The sequence below is a fragment of the Ochotona princeps genome, chromosome 10 (genome assembly GCF_030435755.1).
Source record: "Ochotona princeps isolate mOchPri1 chromosome 10, mOchPri1.hap1, whole genome shotgun sequence".
Taxonomy (NCBI): domain Eukaryota; kingdom Metazoa; phylum Chordata; class Mammalia; order Lagomorpha; family Ochotonidae; genus Ochotona; species Ochotona princeps.
In genome coordinates this window covers 67,638,458-67,658,621 of record NC_080841.1, presented here as the reverse complement: position 1 = coordinate 67,658,621, position 20,164 = coordinate 67,638,458, and the positions used below count along the sequence as shown (strand labels likewise).

At 42.5% G+C, this 20,164-nt stretch overlaps 1 protein-coding gene across 8 annotated transcripts in view; it reads left to right on the top strand.

Moving 5' to 3' along the window:
• ABCB10 (ATP binding cassette subfamily B member 10) overlaps positions 1-19,083 on the top strand; it is a 38,984-nt gene extending 19,901 nt beyond the window's left edge. For 7 of the 8 annotated variants that reach the window (XM_058669565.1, XM_058669563.1, XM_058669562.1 and 4 more), the window contains 7 exons: positions 208-303; positions 1,756-1,965; positions 3,248-3,327; positions 6,636-6,816; positions 11,187-11,230; positions 16,383-16,417; positions 17,186-19,083. In XM_058669565.1, coding sequence (XP_058525548.1) covers positions 208-303; positions 1,756-1,965; positions 3,248-3,327; positions 6,636-6,816; positions 11,187-11,230; positions 16,383-16,417; positions 17,186-17,417 — 878 coding nt within the window. In that variant the 3' untranslated portion in view covers positions 17,418-19,083. The remainder of the gene's footprint in view (positions 1-207; positions 304-1,755; positions 1,966-3,247; positions 3,328-6,635; positions 6,817-11,186; positions 11,231-16,382; positions 16,418-17,185) is intronic. The other variant, XR_009246209.1, reaches the window with a different exon arrangement.
• The last annotated feature ends 1,081 nt before the right edge of the window (positions 19,084-20,164 follow it).

The following is a 20,164-nucleotide window of genomic DNA, read 5'->3' as shown; positions in this document are numbered from 1 at the left end:
CAGGTATCCAATCATTAGCAATCAAATGATTTGGAATAGAAAATGCCAAAAGAAAATAAGGTACTAGAAGAACTTGTGAAAATGAATTCCCAGGACTGTCTGAAATACTTTTTCAACGGTCACTGTTCCTGGAGACGTGGGAGCTGCTGGCAGCCGTTCCCTGGAGCAGGTGATGTGTCTGTGTGTGACTCTGCTTCTCCTCCTCAGGGCTGAGCTCTTTCTACTCGGAGCTGATGAAAGGACTGGGCGCAGGGGGACGCCTCTGGCAGCTCATGGAGAGAGAGCCCAAGCTGCCTTTTAATGGTGAGTCTGATGGGAATGCCATTCTTGATGAGGACTCAGTAACTTTGGCTGTGCACAGCAAGACCAGCTATGTGTGTCAGGCTGACTATGGGAAAGCAGTGAGGAAAAACAGGACAGTGTCCAGGGTTGTACTACAGGCCGGGGATGTCCATGGGAGCATGGAGACAGACCACGTTGTATGCTGCCAGCTGGGCATATCTTCAAAGTTGACTGCCACCAATAGTATGATAGCAACAAGTATAGCCCGGAGCCTTGGCCAGTCCTCCAGATTGACATTCTTTAGCATCTCACACTCACTTGAGGTGCCAGGATGGAAAGAAGGAAGGAGAAATCATGCATACAAAAGTAGTCTTGGGCCTGGTGCTGTAGCCTAGGGGCTAAAGTCCTCACCTAGCATGCACCCCATATGGGCACTGGTTCCTGCCCCAGCAGTCCTGCTTCCCATCCAGCTCCTTGCTTGTGGCCTGGGAAAGCAGCAGAGAGTGCCCAAAGCCTTAAGACCTGTGGTCTCATCCATGTGGGAGACCCAGAAGAGACTCCTCGCTCCTGGCTTTGGATCGGCACAGCTCCGGCTGTTGCGGCTGCTTGGAGAGTGAATCAATGGATGGAAGATTTTCCTCTCTGTCTCTGCTCTTCTCTGTGTAGCTTTCCAATGAAAATAAATAAATCATAGAAAAAAGTAAAGTCTCCAACCTTCTTCGCAATTTGGAATAAGGTGAAGGCTGGTGATGGTAAACGACTAGAGTCATATTCTCTCTTATCAACAACTTCCCTGGAGTGATGCGCCTAAGTAACAAACTAACAAACTAAGAAGTGACTCTTGAGTACCAATCCCTCCAAATTACTCCTTGACTCCCCCCTAGGTTAGTAAGTGAGAGCCCAGTAGACCATAGCGAATAAACCCAGCTGAGAGAGGGTAGGAAGCATCCCCAAAATCAGTCACAAGTTAATATCAGAGCGTAACAGCTCTGTGGTGCCCATCTGGTCCCATCTCTATTGTGAAACACTTAACTACTCATCACATTCTTCCAAAACATTTATTTAGCATAGAAAAGATAAATTCCAGACAAAACGAGCTACGTATTATGATGGAAATGAGACTTTTGGGTTTGCTTTGCTCCAAGGGTGGATCTTAACTCCACCACATGGGAACTGGGGGTGAGTTGTCTGCGACCCTTGGTGTCCTCATCAGTAAAATGGAATCGTGATTTCCACCTCTCAGGGCTGCAAGGATCAAGTGAGACAAGGTGTGTGTGGTGTCTTATACACAGCAGGTGCAAAGAGACACACAGCACTCAGGAATGGACCTGCTGCCTGGCATGCCCACTGAGTGCTTCAACGCCAGGACTCACTCTGGTGGGGTCCTTCATCTTTTTCAGATGCGTGGGAGAACCGAGTTCCACTGAGTTTGATTTTTGCTTTAGGTAACTGATATTCCATCTTGTATTTCAGAGGGCATCATTTTAAATGAAAGGAGCTTCCAAGGTGCTTTGGAGTTTAAGAATGTACATTTTGCCTATCCAGCTCGGCCAGAGGCACTCATCTTTCAGGATTTCAGCCTGTCCATTCCAGCAGGATCTGTCACAGCACTGGTTGGCCCAAGTGGCTCTGGCAAATCTACAGTGGTCTCCCTCCTCCTGAGGTTGTATGATCCTGTTTCTGGTAGGTGATCTCCCCTGCTGTGGTGCAGAGGCACTCTCCTGAGCATGTCTCTTACCCCTGTGTCCTTGGGGGACACTCAGAGTATGCAGAGACCCTCCAGTGTGAGAGTTCTGTGCCTAGAGACAAAATGAGGTCTCATTGGTAGTGATGACAGCTCTCACAGGCATCTGCTAGGGAACTGTACATTTCATGACCTACCTCTGCAAGTCGGTTTTGACTTCCGGAATTGCACCTCTTCGTTGCTTATGCTGGTGAGGCATACTCAGCAGCCCGGAGAAGGGACCTAGTGTGTTGCAGAGCGTCCCTACCCCCTGCAAAACTGTGGAGCCGCACTGTATGTCTGTCATATGCTGGGAACAGGAGCCCTGCCCTGAGAAGCGTTCTGAGAGAACTGTGATACCTTCCGCCCATGACATTCAGTGATGATTATGTAGACAGTTTACTTGGTAATCAGTGATTCACTTCTATGACTGCTCCACTGAAAACATTGAGAACTAGTAGGAATTTTCATTTTTTAATTTGCATATATATAGTTTTATTTTTAACTTTGTTTACATAGTTGAGAAGGATGTATGCCCATGTGGGCCCCTGATTATAGTAGTGAGAAGAGTCAAGGTATAAAGAAAGGAGGCTGGGACAAATGTTTCCCCTTTTTTTTTCTTTTTCTCCTGTATCTCTTGGCAGAGGGGGTTTGGGGAAAAAAGCCACTCCTTGCTGCCAAACTACATCAGCATCACAGGGTTCAGGCTAGGTCATTTGATGTCATCTTAGAGACCCCGATGTGGGGAAGAAAGTTCTAAGGTGTTAATTCAGCGATTTTGATAATTCTGAGGTGTTATTGCTTTCATTACTCCAGGGTTAATAAAATCTTCCCAAGGTCTGTTGGTTGACAAAGTCCACTTTAATGCATTTACACACCCAGATACTTGCTACAAAGCTTGACCAAGAAAGTTGTCCAACTTGTTCTGCTTTTTGTCCTCTGACAAGGCACTTGGCGTTCTCTGCTGGCCTAGATGAGCTGGCTGTCGTGTCCCCCATGTGCATCTGGGCATACTGTCCCCTGAACAGGCATCAGCAACTGAGGAGGCCCAGTCCCAATACATGTACTCCAAGGTCTGACCACATATCCTGTCCAGTGGTGTTAGATCTCCATTTGGAGATTTTGAGTATGTTTTTGTTTGATCTTTAAAAACCGAGTCCAGAGTTTCCCGCACTGGATTCTTTGTGTGTTCACATCAATCACCAACTGTCTGACACTCAATGCCTTTTCCCTTTCTACAAGGAACTATCAATCTTGATGGCCAAGACATCCGACAGCTAAACCCAGCATGGCTGAGATCCAAGATTGGGACTGTGAGTCAGGTAATAATAGGGGTTTTTATTTTTGCTTTACATTTTAAAGAAATTGCTTTTGTCATTTTCTATTTTCTTGGCCTTGAACTTCTTCAGAGAAAAGTAGCAGAAGCTTTCCAGATGTATTGCTTTAGTTGCACATGGCAGGTTGCTTGGGCTTGTAATGGTGTGGTTTCCTGAAAACCTGAAGCACTTTAACCAGCTGAAGCACTGCCTTTGTATCTAAAGCCTGGTATTGACGGTACCTTATGATGTAGAGGAAATGACAGAAGCTTTGATTGACTCCTCCTCAGTTCTCATTTTCATCACCAAACCCACTGTACCATTCTGCATAATGGTAGCAAAGTCTATGGCCGAAACTAGAGTCAGAGTCTGCCTTTCAAAGAAGTTGCAGATTTTAAAGTAGAATATGGAGGTCATGTGGTCTCATTGATGCACTGTTTTCATAAGACCATTTGGAGCGTGACCTTTGCTGTGCCTCTTTTTATTGTTATCTCCAAGCACAGCAGACCCTGCCTCCATCACGAGCCTTTCCTGTAATGAGCACAGCCCACCACTGACGCCCCATTCCATACCCTCCCCTTCCACTCAGGCCACTGGATCAAGGGCAGAGCAGGTGGTGTTGGGGCACTTAGCCTTCTAAGGAAATCTGCATGTTACACTTTAATGGATGGGGAAAAGAAATGACAGTTTGCCTTTGTTTGAGAACTACTCCACAGGGCTCTAAAAAAAAAAAAGTACTCTTATCTGGTTTGTGTGTTTCAAAAATAATGGATAAGTAGGCATTCTTCCTTTGTCCTTCGTGGAAGACAAGACTCAGATTTATGGTGATGCCTGTGTGTCGTGGACCCTGTGTGGGCACCCTGGCACAGGGTCTTAGTTTTGACAATATGGTGAGCACTACAGATGATAAAATGAATTCTGTTTATGGTAAAAATTGAGGGTTTTTTCCTAAAAGATTTATTATTTATTTGAAAGGTATACTTACAAGAAGAGAGAGAGATTTTCCATTTGATAGTTCCTTCCACAAATGATCATATGGATAGTGTGGGGCCAGGCTGAAGCCAGGAACCCAGAACTCCAAAACTCCATCCAGGTCTCCCACATGGGTGGCAGGAACCTGAGTACTTAAGCCACCTACTGCTGCTTGCCCAAGCATATTAGCAGGGAACTGAATTAAAAGTGGAGTGACCAGGACCTGTACACATATACTAATGTTAGTGTTACAAGCGGTAGCTCAATTTGCTGCATCACAAATCTGGCACCCAAACTTGAGTTTTTAAAGAGTATTCTAGGGCGCTGTGCAGTAGTGACTAAAAGTCCTCCCCTTGCCTGTACCAGGATCCCATATGGGCATCGGGATCCCATATGGGCACCGGTTCATGTCCCAGCTGATCCACTTCCCATCCAGCACCCTGCTTATGGACTGGGAAAGCAGCTGAGAATGGCCAAAAGCTTTGGGACCCTGCATCTGCATGGGAGACCCAGAAGAAGCTACTGGCTCCTGGATTTGCATGGGCTCAGCTCCAGCTGTTGCGGCCACCTGAGGAGTGAACCAACAGATGGAAGATCTTTCTCTCTGTCTCTCCTTCTCTCTGAAAATATGACTTTTCAATAAAAGTAAATAAATCTTTTAAAAAAGAACCATTTTAGGTGGGCCTAGTGTGATAGCCTAGTGGCTGATGTCCTTGCCTTGCATTAACCAGGACCCCATATGGGCACCAGTTCGTCCACCGCTTTCCTTCTAGCTCCCTGCTTGTGGTCTGGGACAGCAGTGGAGGATGGCCCAAAGCCTTGGGACCCTGCACCTGTGGGAGACCCAGAGGAGGCTCCTGGCTCCTGTTTTTGGATCAGCTCAGCTTCACCTATTGCAGCCATTTGGGGACTGAACCAGCAGATGGAAGATCTTTCTGTCTCTCCTTCTTGCTGTGGATCTGACTTTCCAGGAGGAATAGATAAATCTTTGAAAAAAATATTCTAGGAGCTGGCATGGTGGCATATCAGATTAATTCTCTGCCTGCTAGCACCAGCAAATCATATGAATACCAGTTCAAGTCCTGGCTGCTCTACTTCCAATCGTGCTTTCCGCTTATGGCTTGAGAAAACAGCAAAGGATGACTCAAGCCTGTAGCCATTTAGGGAGTGAGCCAGTGTATGAAGAACCTCTCTCTGTCCTTCTCTCTGTTTAAAATCAGTCTTTCAAATAAAAATAAATCATTCTAGGGGCCAGCATTATGGTATAGTACGGTAAGCCTCTGCCTAAAAAGCTGGCATTCCATATGATTCCTGGCTCAAGTACTGGCCAGTTTAGTTCTAATCCATATGCTTTCTAACGCTTTTGAGAATGCAGCAAAAGATAACTCAAGTGTGCAGGCCCCTGCAACCATGGGGGGAACCAAGAAGAAAACCGAGTTCCTTGCTTTGGCCTGGACCAACCCTGGCCAGTGCAGCCATTTGCGAAGTGAACCAGAGGATGGAAGATGTTCCACCTCTCTGCCTCTCCTCCTGTCTCTGTAACTCTGCCTTTCAAAAATTAATTTTTTAGAGTGTACTGGGTGAATTTATAATAAGGAAAAGAATGTTTGAGAGCTCTTCAGTAATTTCATAGGCATGTTTGAGTTTTTTGTTTGTTTATTTAAAAGGCAAAGCAACAAAGAGACACAGAGAAACAGATATTCTGTCCAATGATTCTTCCACTGTTTGTTCTGCAACTGCCACAACAGCTTGATCCATGCCAGGCCAAAGCCAGAAGCCAGAAACTCCATCTGGGTGGTGCATATGGGTAGCAGCGGCCCAAGCATTTGGACCATTATCCTCTGTCTTCCAGGAACATTAACAGAAAGCTGTGCTAGAAGTGAGGTTGCCAGGACTCAAACCAGCACCTTGACATGGGATGTTTCAAGTGACATGTTGGTGTTGCAAGTGGTAGCTAAGTATGCTGTGCCACAACGCTAGCCCCTACTAGGCACATCTAAAGTCTGTTTTTTTTTTGTTTTTTGTTTTTTTTTTTATTGGAAACAGAGAAAGATCCCTTATGCTATTTCACTCCATCAAATTCCTACAGCAGCTAGGGCTGGACCAGGCCAAAGCCGGGACCTAGGAACACAATGCACGTGGTTGTCGGGGATCCAAGTACCTGCTCCTCTCTGTGAAGTGTATGAGCAGGACTCTTAAATTGAGAGCAGAGTCAGAACTTGAAGCCAAGGCACTCTGACATGGGATGTGGATCTCCCAAGTGGTGTTACTGGTAGGCCAAAAGCTCAACCCTGGTGTTTATTTTAAAATGTGTGATAAATGTGATTCTTTCCAATTTGCAGGAGCCAATTTTGTTTTCTTGCTCTATCGCGGAGAACATTGCTTATGGTGCCGACAACCCAACCTCGGTGACTGCTGCCCAGGTGGAAAGAGTGGCTGCAGTGGCCAACGCGGCCTCTTTCATTCAGAACTTCCCCCAAGGCTTTGACACTGTGGTTGGAGAAAAGGGTGTTCTCCTCTCAGGTGGGTTTTCTTATGTCCTGTAGCAAAGAGTGCTCCAAAGAACCTGCCAAGATTTTTCAGATTGCATCAATATTTTCTAATTAGGATTTGTCCTTATAATTTTATGGAAATAGCCTCACTGCTTTCCAAAAACTCACATGTGGGTAATTTCACTTTTTATTTCCTACTTTGAAGGTATTCCCAAAAATCCCACTGAGTAGTACTCAACGTCACCCATCCCTTTTCTCCTTTCCTTTAACCAAAATATTTGTGTGTTTATTTAATAAATGGAGAGGGAGAAATATGAATGTGCCTCTGTTAACCAAAATGGGTGGAACAGAGTTTCTTGTCTAATTGCAAGAAAGACTTAAGGTGTGAGATACAGGAGCAGTGGTAAGCAAGGTAGGGCATCTCAGAATCTGAGAAAAAAGGACCCAGCCGTTTAGGCTGGGGTAAGCATGGTTACACTGTTCAGTACACCTGACAGGCTAGGCGGGCCTCTCGGGAAACACTGGCAGAGCAGTGCGTATTCAAACTGGGGCTTATACTGAAGCTAAAAGGAGAAACATCACAGGCCAGACAGGAAAGTGCCTGCTCCCCAGGTTACAGCTAAAGGCCAAGTGCAAAGCATACTGAGGCATCCTGGTATTCAGACTCATCAATGGTGCCACTTGAATCTACCGCGTGCTAATGTGAGCAGCCGGTTCCTCACCTGACACAGACAGGACTGGGCAGGGCATCCCAGGAAACCACAGAACACAGGGAAGGGGCCAGGAGAAGGCAAGCCAAGCTCTAGATGTAACTGAATGTTGACCAGGAAAAAGACTCCCTAGTGCTTTTTTATTTCTTTTGCGACTCTGTAACTTCCCCAGTATTTGTTCATTTTGTTGTTAATCCCTACTGATTTTCCTAGAAGTAACAACTTGTTTAAAAAAAAAAAAAAAAAAAAAACCCTAACCTTAACCCTAACCCTAACCCTAACCCCAGCCCCCCCCAAATAAATTAAAAAAAAAAAACTGGGTCTTATTAAGGAATGGGGTCTTGTTTCTGCTGCCAGTTCTCCTTCCCCTTCTTCTCCTGGACAGAGGAGACATGGCGGCAGACATCTCTGCCGTGCAGAGACAGGAATCCCTGCTTCTACCTCCCTACTCATCCTGTACTTCTGAGCTGTCACTGGGTAGCCAGTGGACTGTGCTACTGCATCACCCATACGTTTATACCATGTAGCTCAAAAGTCTGTCTTGGGGTTTACCTATTAAATTCCTTGGGCTTCCAGATTGTCACTAGGTGGCTGTGAATACTAGTTTTCTTCAACTCCTAGAACCCAGCTATCCTAACGTCCACCACATAGCCCATTCAATTGTCTCAACCGAAATGGGAACTTAAAACCTTAAATAGAAGAGTTAATACATGAAATCATTCCATAATTTGGAACAGTTTATCAGAACCAAGAAAGAGCTTATCAGACCTGGTTAGAAAATTGACAGGAAGTAACCAATTAAACAGAAACTATTAAAAGGAAATATTGTAAGGTGGGGATTTTTTGCAAAGGCATTTTAAAATTCAAGATCAAGACTATTTCCAGGGCCCGACATGGTAGCCTAGTGGCCAAAGTCCTTACCTTGCATGCACCAGGATCCCATATGGGTTCTGGTTTCTGTTCCAGCTACTCTACTTCCCTTCCAGCTCCCTGCTTGTGGCCTGGGGAAAGCAGTGGAGCATGCCCCAAAGCCATCCTTGGGACCATGAGTGAGCCAGCGGATGGAAGATACTTCCCTCTGTCTCTCCTCTCTGTAAATCTGCTTTTCCAATAACAATAAATATATCTTTAAAAAAAGACTATTTCTAAATACTTACTAATGATATATTTCAAAAACCTTGTTGCTTTAGCAAATCAGATTTTAATTTATGTCAGAGTATCTTTTATATTAATGCTCACTTTTTAGAAAACCCGGTAAACAATATTTTTAAAATTATAGTAAGTTTTATCATACATAGATTTTTCTTGCAAGATTTATTACTTTCTTTTTATAAATTTTTAATTTTATTATTTATTTATTTATTTATATTGCAAAATCAGATATATAGAGAAGAGGAGAGACAGAGAGGAAGATCTTCCATCTGATGATTCACTCCCCAAGTGACCACAACAGCTGGAGCTGCACCAATCCAAAGCCAGGAGCCAAGAGCTCTTCTGGGTCTTCCACGTGGGTGCAGGGTCTCAAGGCTTTGGGCCGTCCTCAACTGCTTTCCCAGGCCACAAGCAGGGAGCTGGGTGGGAAGCGGGAGCCACCAGGATTAGAACTGGCACCCATATCCCGGCACATTCAAGGCAAAGACTAGCCAGTAGGCCACTGTGCCAGGCCAAATTTTATTCCTTTCAAACCTCTGTGACCTGTTTTTTGCAAATTACTTTAGTTAGTTTTCAGGCAGTCCTGGATTATTTGTCATACGGGAACAAAGATTAAAAAAAAATTGTTAACGAACCCAAATACTCCTCTTTATGGAATTTAAGAATTTAAGAGTCATCAGATGTTGCATAAGAACTTAATCCAAACTTTAGAGACCCAGGGAGGGAACTGCTGAGACTTCTGTTTGAGATAAGGGCCTTGCCTTGGGCTGAGAGATAACTGGTTTTCCTCCTCCCTCCTCCCACCTCCCACCAGGCAGACGGGTGGGAGTCAACAAGCTGCAAGTCAGTGTGTGAACAAAGAACAAGAAAAGGTTGAAATCATCCTCCATGGTTTTTCCAAAGCCGAAGACCTCATTTGATAACCTTGCAATGCATTTCACAGAATCCAAATTAACTAAGATAGTTATGAATAATATCTTAGATCATTGCAAGATTAATAATCCACTTTGAGTATTTTAACCAAATCTGTGGACCAGATCTAATCAAATTCACTGTAATATTTCCGTCATTAAAAGTAGGCAGAGGGTCTGGCACTGTGACACAGCTGGTTAAGCTGATGCCTGCATTGCAGACATTCAATGTGAACACTGGTTCAAGTCCTGGCTATTCCACTTTGAATCCAACTCCCTGCTAATGTGCCTGGAAAAACAGCAGAAGATGGCTGAAGTGTTTCAGCACATGGGAGTCCTGGAAGAAATTCCTGGCTCCTGACTATGGCCTGCCCATCCTGGCCATTCGTCCATGGGGGAACCAACAGATGGAAAATCAATCATTCTTTCTCCCTCTCTCTATCTCCCTCTCTTCCTTCTTTTCTCTCTCCCTCCTCTCCTCTTTCCCTCCCTTTTTCATATGTTAACTACTTTAAGACTACTAAGCTCTAAGTAATCAAAGTTCATAACCATAACAGAGAACATATAAAACTTCCCCAGATGCATAAAATTCGCATTGCCTAAGTCAGATACCACAACACAGAAAGACCTTGATTAAAAAGGATTAGGACATGACATCAATATGAACCCATTACTCAGACAGTTAAAAATCATGAAATCACATATTTCTGTTGTCAATGGATAAAGGGAAAAAAATCATCATAAATTGTAGAGAAGGGATAAAGTCTTACCAATTTGGAAAGGGTTAATGGATTAAGGCCTCTCCTTTGTTAAGAAACCAGTCAGGCCAGCTGTAGCCCACACCTGTTTCCTATCCTGATTTTTAAGCAGAGAGTAACAAGAAAAAGGGAGAGTCCCCATTTCTTGCCAATTGTTCCTGACAGTGCCTGCATAGATTCATCGGGTGCACAAAAAGACACTTTGGCCAAGAGACACCAGGGCAAGCCAGGGTGGCTAGTTTCAGGGGAAGAGTGGGCACACCTTGGTCTCCATGAAGTATTTCTCCCAAGAGGACGGCTGCGAGGATTGAACAGGCCCTTTCACCACGTTCCTGGAATGTGGATTTGTTTTGCACTGGCAGAGTCCCGTACAACAGCAGCTCTTCCTGCCGTGGGTGTTTTACAGCAGCAAGCAGCACCTCGTGGCTTTAACTGCTCAACCTGTACCTGCCTGAGTGTGGCTACCGCTGAGCCAGACAAGGCAAGAGAGAAAGTGGAAGTAAGAGGGACATGGAGCATTCCTCAGGGCAAGGTTGCTCAGAACTCAATACTGGGCCTATTTTCTCCTGGTTAGTTCTACAGAACATATTAGCAGAGACCATTGGAATATGATCTTGTTTTCAGGTAAGAAAGAATTCAGACCTGAGGCAGTGATCACCATGTTAGCCAAATGTAACCAATAGAAAGTGCACCTGATCGGCCAGGCAGGTATCTCTGGAAAAAGCCGAGATGCACTTGATTGACCAAGTGGGGATGTCCTAGGAAAGGGTTTAGAATCTAAGCTTCTGTTTTACGATTCCCCCTAAGTTGCCATGTGGTCTATTATCAATCATTTCTATTAAGGCTTTTTTTTCCTTTTGTCTTTGTCAGGTGGGCAGAAGCAGCGGATTGCAATTGCCCGTGCTCTGCTTAAGGTAAGCCTAAGCCACGTAGATGGGCTTTTGTGGGTTTTTTGTGTGTATGCATGTTTTTCTGTATTGTGTTAAATTAGGAGCCTTGTAATTTGTAAATTGCTAGTTTCCCTTTTTCTTCGGAGAGGGAGAGTAAAGATATGATTGGTAGTTATGATAAAACAAACTGGGAAGCCAGCACTGTAGCATAGTAAAAACTTACTGTGGTGCCAGCATCCCGTATAGGCACTGGTTCTGGTCCCAGTTGCTCCACTTCCTATCCAGCCCCATCTAATGGCCTGGGAAAGCAATGAGAATGGCCGAAGTCCTTGCACACTGGACTCACATAGGAGACCCAGAAGAAGATCCAAGTTCCCAAACTTACACCAGCCCACTACACAACGAATAGGGGACTAATATCCAGGATTTACAAAGAGCTTCAGAAACCCAATAACAGCAAAATAAACAACCCTTTGAATAAACAGGCAAAGGAAATGAACAGACATTTTTCAAAAGAACAAATTCAAATGGCTAATAGACATATGAAAAAATATTCAGGCTCCCTAGCTGTCAGGGAAATGCAAATGAAAACCATATTGAGGTTCCACCTGACCCCAGTGAGACTGGCCTACATTCAGAACTCTACCACCAGCACCTGCTGGTGTGGATGTGGGGAGCAAGGTGCCTTCCTTCACTGTTGGTGGGTGTGTAGGCTAGTGCAACTACTATGGAAGGCAGTATGGAGAATGTTAAAAGTTGAAAATTGATCTACAGTATGACTGAACTATCCCACTTCTGGGAACATATCCAAAGGAAATGACGTCTGCATATGAGGAAGGAGTCTGTAATCCTATATTTACAGCAGCACAATCTACAAAAGCAAAGGCATAGAAACAGCCCAGATGCCCATAGAAAGAGGAGTGGATAAAGAAACAGTGGTACAGCTATTCCATGGAATACTACTCAGCCATTACCAAGAATGAAATTCTGCCATTTGCAACCAGATGGTCCCAACTAGAGACCATTATGCTCAGTGAAATAACTTTATCCCAAAAGGACAAATACTATTTGTTCCCTCTGATATAAGGCAACGTTCATGCAAATACAAAGTCAATAGCCCTTTCAATGCTATTTGTGCTACATCTCATGGGTTTTGAAATTTTTGCTTTTATTTTCATTCATTTTTTTCCCTTATTAATTTCCTCCCTGGCTCATATGTTACACAGTAGCATCATTTGCTTCAAGAATGTTTTTAATTTTCTTTTTCATTTCTTCAGCAACACATTGGTCATTCAGTAGCATGTTATTTAACTTCATGGTAATTTTTGTGTTTTTCCTATTGTTGATTTTGTTTCATGGCTTTTCATTTAAGGAGATGTATAGTAACTGTGTAATAGAGACTCACATCCAGATGTGGAACCTGTAGGCTGCCACGCCGGAACAATGCACTGAGCCAGAAATGAATTTGCTCCAAGCTTAGTGCATGCGCAGTCCTGTCCCCACAAGCTTTGCCTCCCTACACAAAATGGCACCCAAGCAGCTCTGGTAATTGTCTCAGCTGTGAGATCCACCTTATTCCTGCACTGCCTGTTTGAGATCTGCTGCTCTGTCTCTGCTCCTGGTTGAATGAAACAAATCAGCAGCATGTGCAGTTCTTTGGGTTCACCTCCTAAGTTTGGTGAACTCCCCTTCCTACCTGGCTGCTGGTGGAGCTCAGTTCTCCGCTCACTGACTGACACTTGCGTATCTGGTCACTGCAACACCACACGTTGTCTCCGCTGCTTTCCTGTGCCTGTCAGTCTCCAGGTGTCCTTCTGCCATCGGCCTGTCCTTTCCTGTTTTTTATAATATTCCCTCTCTGCTTCACCCGGGCTAATGATTCTCCGTCTGATTAAATGTGTCCTTACCATATTCTGCCATCTTGATTCCTGTCACATCCAAATGTGAAGTTACAATGTAGTAAGCATCTCTACTTTCAAATCAAAGATGGACTCCCAAAGAAACTGTTAAATATATCTTGACACTAGGATGCTGGACTCTGCCATTGTCTATGCCTGCAATGATGGACGTATGACTGTTTACGAAGGACTATACTATTGAAATGATATAATAGAAATCAGTGGGGGAGGAAGTGATTTAGGGAGATGGAAACAGAAATCCCAGAGCCTATGGAACTGTATCATCAAACAGTAAAATAAATAAATGTAAGAAAAAATCTTGAAAACAAAACTAGAGAGGGAGAGAATTAAGAAGATTAAGAAGTTCCCTTTCACAATCAGTAATTGCAAAAACATGGAAGCAGCCAAAATGCCCATCAGCAGAGGATTGGATAAGAAAGCTATGGTTCATCTACTCCATGGAATACTACTCAGCTATTAAAAAAAACAAAATGCAGTTCTTTGTGGCCAAATGGGCCAAACTGGAAACCATAATGCTAAGGGAAATGAGCCAATCCCAAAAGGTTAAATACCACATGTTTGCCTTAATTTAAGATGATATGATGTTATGTATGATATGTTATGTTATGTATGTTATATGTTGTGTATAAACTAAAATTGAAATGTCAATGAGGTGGTCACAGAAGGTGGCTAGGAACTCGCATTTACTTTTAACATATTGGTTACTCATTACTGTCAATTAATTCCATAATGATGTAAATTTTTGATGATGGTATGTTGGAGCTTTTAATTGACTGGGATGATACTCTGCTGGCTCTGTCTTCAGACCAGAAAGGGTATACCTAAGAAGCCGTTGAACTTGACTGGACAATAAGATGCTGGACTCTATGTCTGGTATACGCTTGCAATGGGGGAATCTCAACTGAACTTGAGCTGTGGTTATGCAACAAGGTGGAGGAATCCACCATGGTGGGAGGTTTGGGGAGGGGTGGGGAGAACCCAAGTACCTATGAAACTGTGTCACATAATACAATGTAATTAATGAATTAAAAATAATAAATAATTAAAAAAAAAAAAGAAGAAAAAAAAAAAGAAGTTCCCTTAGCAGCGTGGCCTAGTGGCTGAGGTCCTCGCCTTGATCCCATGTGGCCGCTGGTTCTAATCCCGGCAGCTCCACTTCCTCTCTATATCTCCTCCTCTCAGTATATCTGACTTTGTAATAAAAATAAAATAAATCTTTAAAAAAAAAAGAAGAAGTTCCCTTAGGTGATATTCTTCACATTTAACAATTCTTTTTCTTTTTCTTTCTTTCTCTTTCTTTCTTTCTTTTTAACTTATTTATTTGAAATAACTGCAGAGAAAGAGAGAAGGGGGAAACACAGAGCTTTCCCAGCCTCTGGTTCACTCCCCAAATGGCTGGGCCAGGTTGAAGTCAGGAACCTGGAACTCCATCCATTTCTCCCATGTGGGTGTCAGGGGCCCAAGCACTTGGCCAATCCTCTGCTGCTTTCCCAGACGTATTAGCAGGGAGCTAACTCAGAAGCAGAGCATCTGGGACCCCAGCTGGCACACATATGGAATGTGCAGCATTGCTGAACCACAGTGCTAGCCCCACAAGTATTTCTTAGGAATTGTGAGTCTAGGAATGTGCTAACACTGTGAGAGGGAAGGAAGTTTAACACAGGGACCCCCAAATCAGGAAGCATAAAATCTACTGAAATAATGGTTATTGATTCAAATTAGCAGGCCAGTATAAACAAAGTGTGGATGCTTATAACCAACTGTTCAGTCAAGGAAGAGAACAGACTTAACCATCGTTGGGCAGAACTCCTAAGAAAGGGAATAGCCGTTTTAGCTGAAAGTTACCATTTTTAAGGAAATGATAACCTTCCCCTTTTGTTATATAATTTCTCTGTTAGTGTTATAGGTTATATAAAAGATAAGCAACATTATTAAAGCATAGTTTACACACTATAAACTTCACTCATTTTTAAATGGTTTTCAGTGACTTGGCAGACTTACTGAGTTGGGTTATATGCAGTACAGTATCAAACCACTTCTGTCATTCTTATAATACTCCACAGGTCCATTTGCAGTCTTTCCCTGCTCACATTCCTGTTCCTAGGAGGCCATGAATCGGCTTTCTGGTTTATCTGGATTTGCCTTTCTGAACGTTTCAGATAAACAGCTTCTGATGCTGTATAGTCTTTGGCTTCTAGCTGCTTTTACATAGTATGTTTTTGAGGTGCCCCTGCCTCCTTTCTTTCCTTTTTATGACTAAGTAGTACTGGTATACCCCTGTCTATTTATCTGACTGTTTATCACTGACTGATGAACATTTGGGTTGTTTCCAGCTTTCGGAGCTTAGGAATAATATAGGAATTACCTTTGTGGGGAGATGTGTATTTTAATTTCTTGTGGGCACATGGCTAGGCAAAATGAGAATTTAAGGTGTTACATATACCAGCTTACTGTTAACTCTCCCATCCCATGGATCACTCCCCAAATGACTACAACAGTCAGGATTGGGCCAGGATCAGATCCACCCTGACCTCCCACATGGGTGGCAGGAACTGAAGTATTTGCGCCATCATCTACTGATTCCCCAGCACATTAGCAAGGAGCTGGGTTGGAAGCAGAGTAGCTGAGTTTCAGCTGGCTTTCTGGACATGGGATTTCAACCTTCCGAGCAGCACCCTAACTGGCTGTGTCATAATGCCTGCCCCCTCTTTTTTTTTTTAAGATTTATTTATTTATTTTTATTGGAACATTAGACATACAGAGAGGAAGATCTTCCATCCGATGGTTTACTCCCCAAGTGACCGCAAAGACTGGAGCTGAGCCAATCTGAAGCCAGGAGCTCTTCTGGCTCTCCCACATGGGTGCAGGGTCCCAAAGTTTTGGACCGTCCTCTGCTGCTTTCCAGGCCACAAACAGGGAGCTGGATGGGAAGCGTGGCCACAAGGATTACAACCTTGCACCCAGCGTGTGCAAGGCAAGGACTTTAGCCACTAGGCTACTGTGCCAGGCACCATTTTAATATATTTTAATTGCCCTTGGAGATCCTCTGCCCTCAGCAGCCACACGTACTGTCTTGCCTATTCCAGACATTTCATGTACAATGAAAAATCAAGTAATATGTGGTTCCCTGCATCTACCTTTTTCACTTAGTTTAATTCCAAGGCTCATGCGCATTGTAGCATCTGTAGAATTTCATTCCTTTTTACTGCTGAAAGTTTATGTTTTCTAATAAATTTATTCTTCTTTTCTTCTTTCAGAACCCCAAGATCCTTCTACTAGACGAAGCAACCAGGTGAGAATATCTTAATTAAAATGTTTTCTTCTGCAGACAGATCTTCTGTTTCTCTTCTCTGTTTATCTGACTTTCCAATAAAAAAAAAAATCTTTAAAAAAATGTTTTATTCCGTTTGTATCACTTCAACGTAATACAAAATGTTTTTCCCTGTGTGCTTTAAATGGTGGAGACTGAATAAATAGTGACATGTGCAGACTGAGTTGTGAGTTCAGGATCCCAGTCCCCAATCACCCTGTTAGCAGCTGCTGGGTAGAATGCTCGTTCATCTACATCACAGTAGAATTTTATATTGATCAAGTGCCAGGTGTCTTTCTTATAGTATCTTTTAGCCCAAACAATGGAAATTTGTTTTAGGTTTGTTTGTTTGTTTGAAAAGAGAATTACAGAGAGAGAGACAGACAGAAATGTATTTTCCATCCACTGGTTCACTGTCCAAATGGCTACAGTGGCTAGTGCTGGGTCAGACTGAAGCCTGGGATTCCCTTTGGGTCTCAGATTGGTGCAGGGCCAAGCACTGGAGCCACCTCCCACTACTCTCCTAGGTGTGTTAGCAGGGAGCTGAATCAGCAGCAGAGCAGCTGGGGCTCCAGTCATTTATGGGATTTGGTATGCCTGCAAGGCGGGCAGCTGAGCTCACTGTGCTGTGATCACAACTAAAGTTCACTGCTGATGAAGGGCCATCATGCCTATTCCAAGAAGCCTATGAATACATGGTCTGCAGGGCACTGATATCTTCACTTCCTTCCTTGTGTGTCTCTGCCCCAGTGCCCTGGATGCTGAAAACGAACACCTTGTTCAAGAAGCTCTAGACCGACTGATGGAAGGGAGGACAGTGTTGATTATTGCCCACCGTCTGTCTACCATTAAGAATGCTAACATGGTTGCTGTTCTTGACCAAGGGAAGATCACTGAATATGGGAAACATGAGGAACTGCTTTTAAAAACAGATGGGATATACAAAAAACTAATAGACAAACAAAGGTTTATTTCTACATAAAGAAGCCAATACCGGTAAACTGAATGTAAGAGACTGAATGTAAGAGCAAAACAGTATTGCGGAAAGAAAATACTTAGAAACTATACTGAAATCTGTGAATTATACTTCAAATTATTTGAAATATTTTTTCCAAAGTATGTAAAATATTTTCAAATGTATTTTGTTCTCAAGACCTTTTTATTCAGAGTTTTAATCATAATTTTCTAAATGTCTATAGCACTGAAGTTATTTTCAAGTTTTGTACTTTTATCTTGGAATATCTTAATTAATATAGCATGGCACCCTACTTCCTTTTGCCTGCTGTTATGTGTTAAAGCTACTGTCAAATGACAACTCGAAAGGGAATTATCAATAAAAAGCCTACTTCTTTTAGGCCACTTTACCATTCACTGTGACCCACCGGTTGAGGTTGATACAGTAAAAGGGAATGAAGACCTTTTATCCTGATGTGTTCTGCTCATGTTCTCCTCACACATAGACAGAAGTCATCATTTTCATTTGGAGAAAGGACAGTGTTTATGTTGCCTGTACTCCACGTCCTCAGATGTGTGTTTAGGAATATGTGTTCCTAAGGGATGTGACAAGATTTGAAAGCCTCAGCATTTGGGGACACGAAAGCCTGATGAGTTTTATAAGCGGAAGGATGTATGTTACCACGCACAGGAAAATTTCCATTTTCACATGTCTGTTTCTGTGAGTGCTTTTGAGAAACAAGGCTCAAGTGCCTTGTATTATCAAGAAAGATAGCCAAAATTAATTTTACACTTTAGTTTGAAAGCATGTATTTTGACAATTATCTTGAAAATTTATACCTCTCAAACTAAAATAGATAGATATTTTGGTAAAACTTCTGTAACTTTGTTGATGGTGGTAATATTTTTCATCATCAAACATTTGAAGAAATCTTAGAAGTTCTTGTTACTCCATGAAATAATAAGTCTTAAGAATTTAAGAATGTGTCTTAAATGTCGTCCTGAAAAGAAGACATTAGGAAGTGTTTTTGATTTATGGGTAGAATTTTGGTCACTTAAGTGTCTTGAGACTCTTAAGGCAATATGACAGCCATTGAATTTGCCATACTTCGAATGGTTAATTTGCTGTTGCATCAATTAGGGGGGAAAAAGTGCTGTTTCTACATTGATGATACCCAAACTATAATTATGTTGATGTAATTAAAATAGAAGTTTTTCCATGTGTGGAGTATTCACTAGTTCCGTGAATAAACTGGCTTAAACCTACTTCATGAAAAGCATGGAGTTGTATTTTATTCTGCACATGGAACGTATGAATGAATGACATGGACTCTGCTAAATGTAGTGTCCTCTGACTTGCAGCACACCTGTAACAAAGATTCGAACAAGCTTTCCATGTACTTTTTGGTAGAGTTTACCATTACGTTGTGGTTCTCAAAAAGCAAGCAAAGCACAAGTCCTAGGGTGAATGTGAGAAAAAGCTCTATTCCCTAGAAATATTTGCAAAATTGAATCTGATGATATTGCATTTTTAATATGTGTAACTGTGCCTTAAAATCTGTAGTACACGTTATCTGTCATTTCTTGTAAAACTTTTTACTACATTCAGTGTCTTACTAGATTGTGGCTATAGAGAATCAGGAATAAAAAAAATGAACAGTGTGAATATAGAAACCTAGTAGTAATTGCATAAATTTCACTTCTTACCTTGTTAATGTCTATTCTTATTTACAAATAAGCATTGTTAATTGCTTTAGAACAAGAAATAAGTGTCCCTGCCCCTATCATGGCCCAGAAACTGTGTTATGAAGCTGATAATGAATGAGTAAGATAGTTGTCTGCCCTCAAGGAGCTTCTACTTCAGAAGCAGCAGCAAAACAGGGAATATTAATAATGTGAAACCATCTACGTATTACACAGAATATTGCTGCTAGCACTGTATTCTGGTACTGTATTCATTTCCAGAGTATTTGTTCATGTGACCACATTTGACACTTGAGCAATCCTATAAATTATCTAAATACCTGCCATCATCATTACACCAGTGAAGAAATACATATAGGCAAGGTTTAAGTTACTCCAGCATTGATGACATACACAATTTCAGGCAAGGAGTAGGAAAAGAAGATGTTAGAAATAGAAAGGGGCAGGCCTTCAATCCTGGGTTGACTATCTCACCTTGTATCAGACATGCATGGGGAGTCACTGGAGATGTGTGTTCTTGTAAGCATTTAGGAAATAAGTACAAGGGGACATGTACATCTGTGCCATGCTATGTGTGAGAGTAAAGTTCCACTTTGCGAAGTACCACTTTGCAGTTTACCTCACAGGTTCTTGACTGTATGCAAAGTCTCCCTGATCTTGGATCTGGAAGGTTTCCAAGGAATAAACCCAAGTTGAAACCATTGTAGGTCAAACCCCTGTCAGTAGACTTTTATAAGGTAGGGCTCCATTTTGGGAAACTTTTATTTCACAGAAAAAGGGGGGGGGAATAATCAATTGAAAAATAAATGAGAATATAGACCTTTCAAAACATGAAGTAATACAAATGAAAAAAATTTATCAAAACTACATTGTCATTGTTTTTCTGCATCAGAGGTATCATGGAGTTTTCCTGGTCGTCTCTGTCCATTGAGTTCATTCAACAGTTACTGAGCCCTTGTTGAGTTAGATCCTATGTTAGGTGCTAGCTGAACCTTTTCCAGAAAGCTAGTGCAGAGTCAACAAGCTACCACCTGCTGCCCATTTCTGTGCAGCCTGCAAGCTAAACTAATG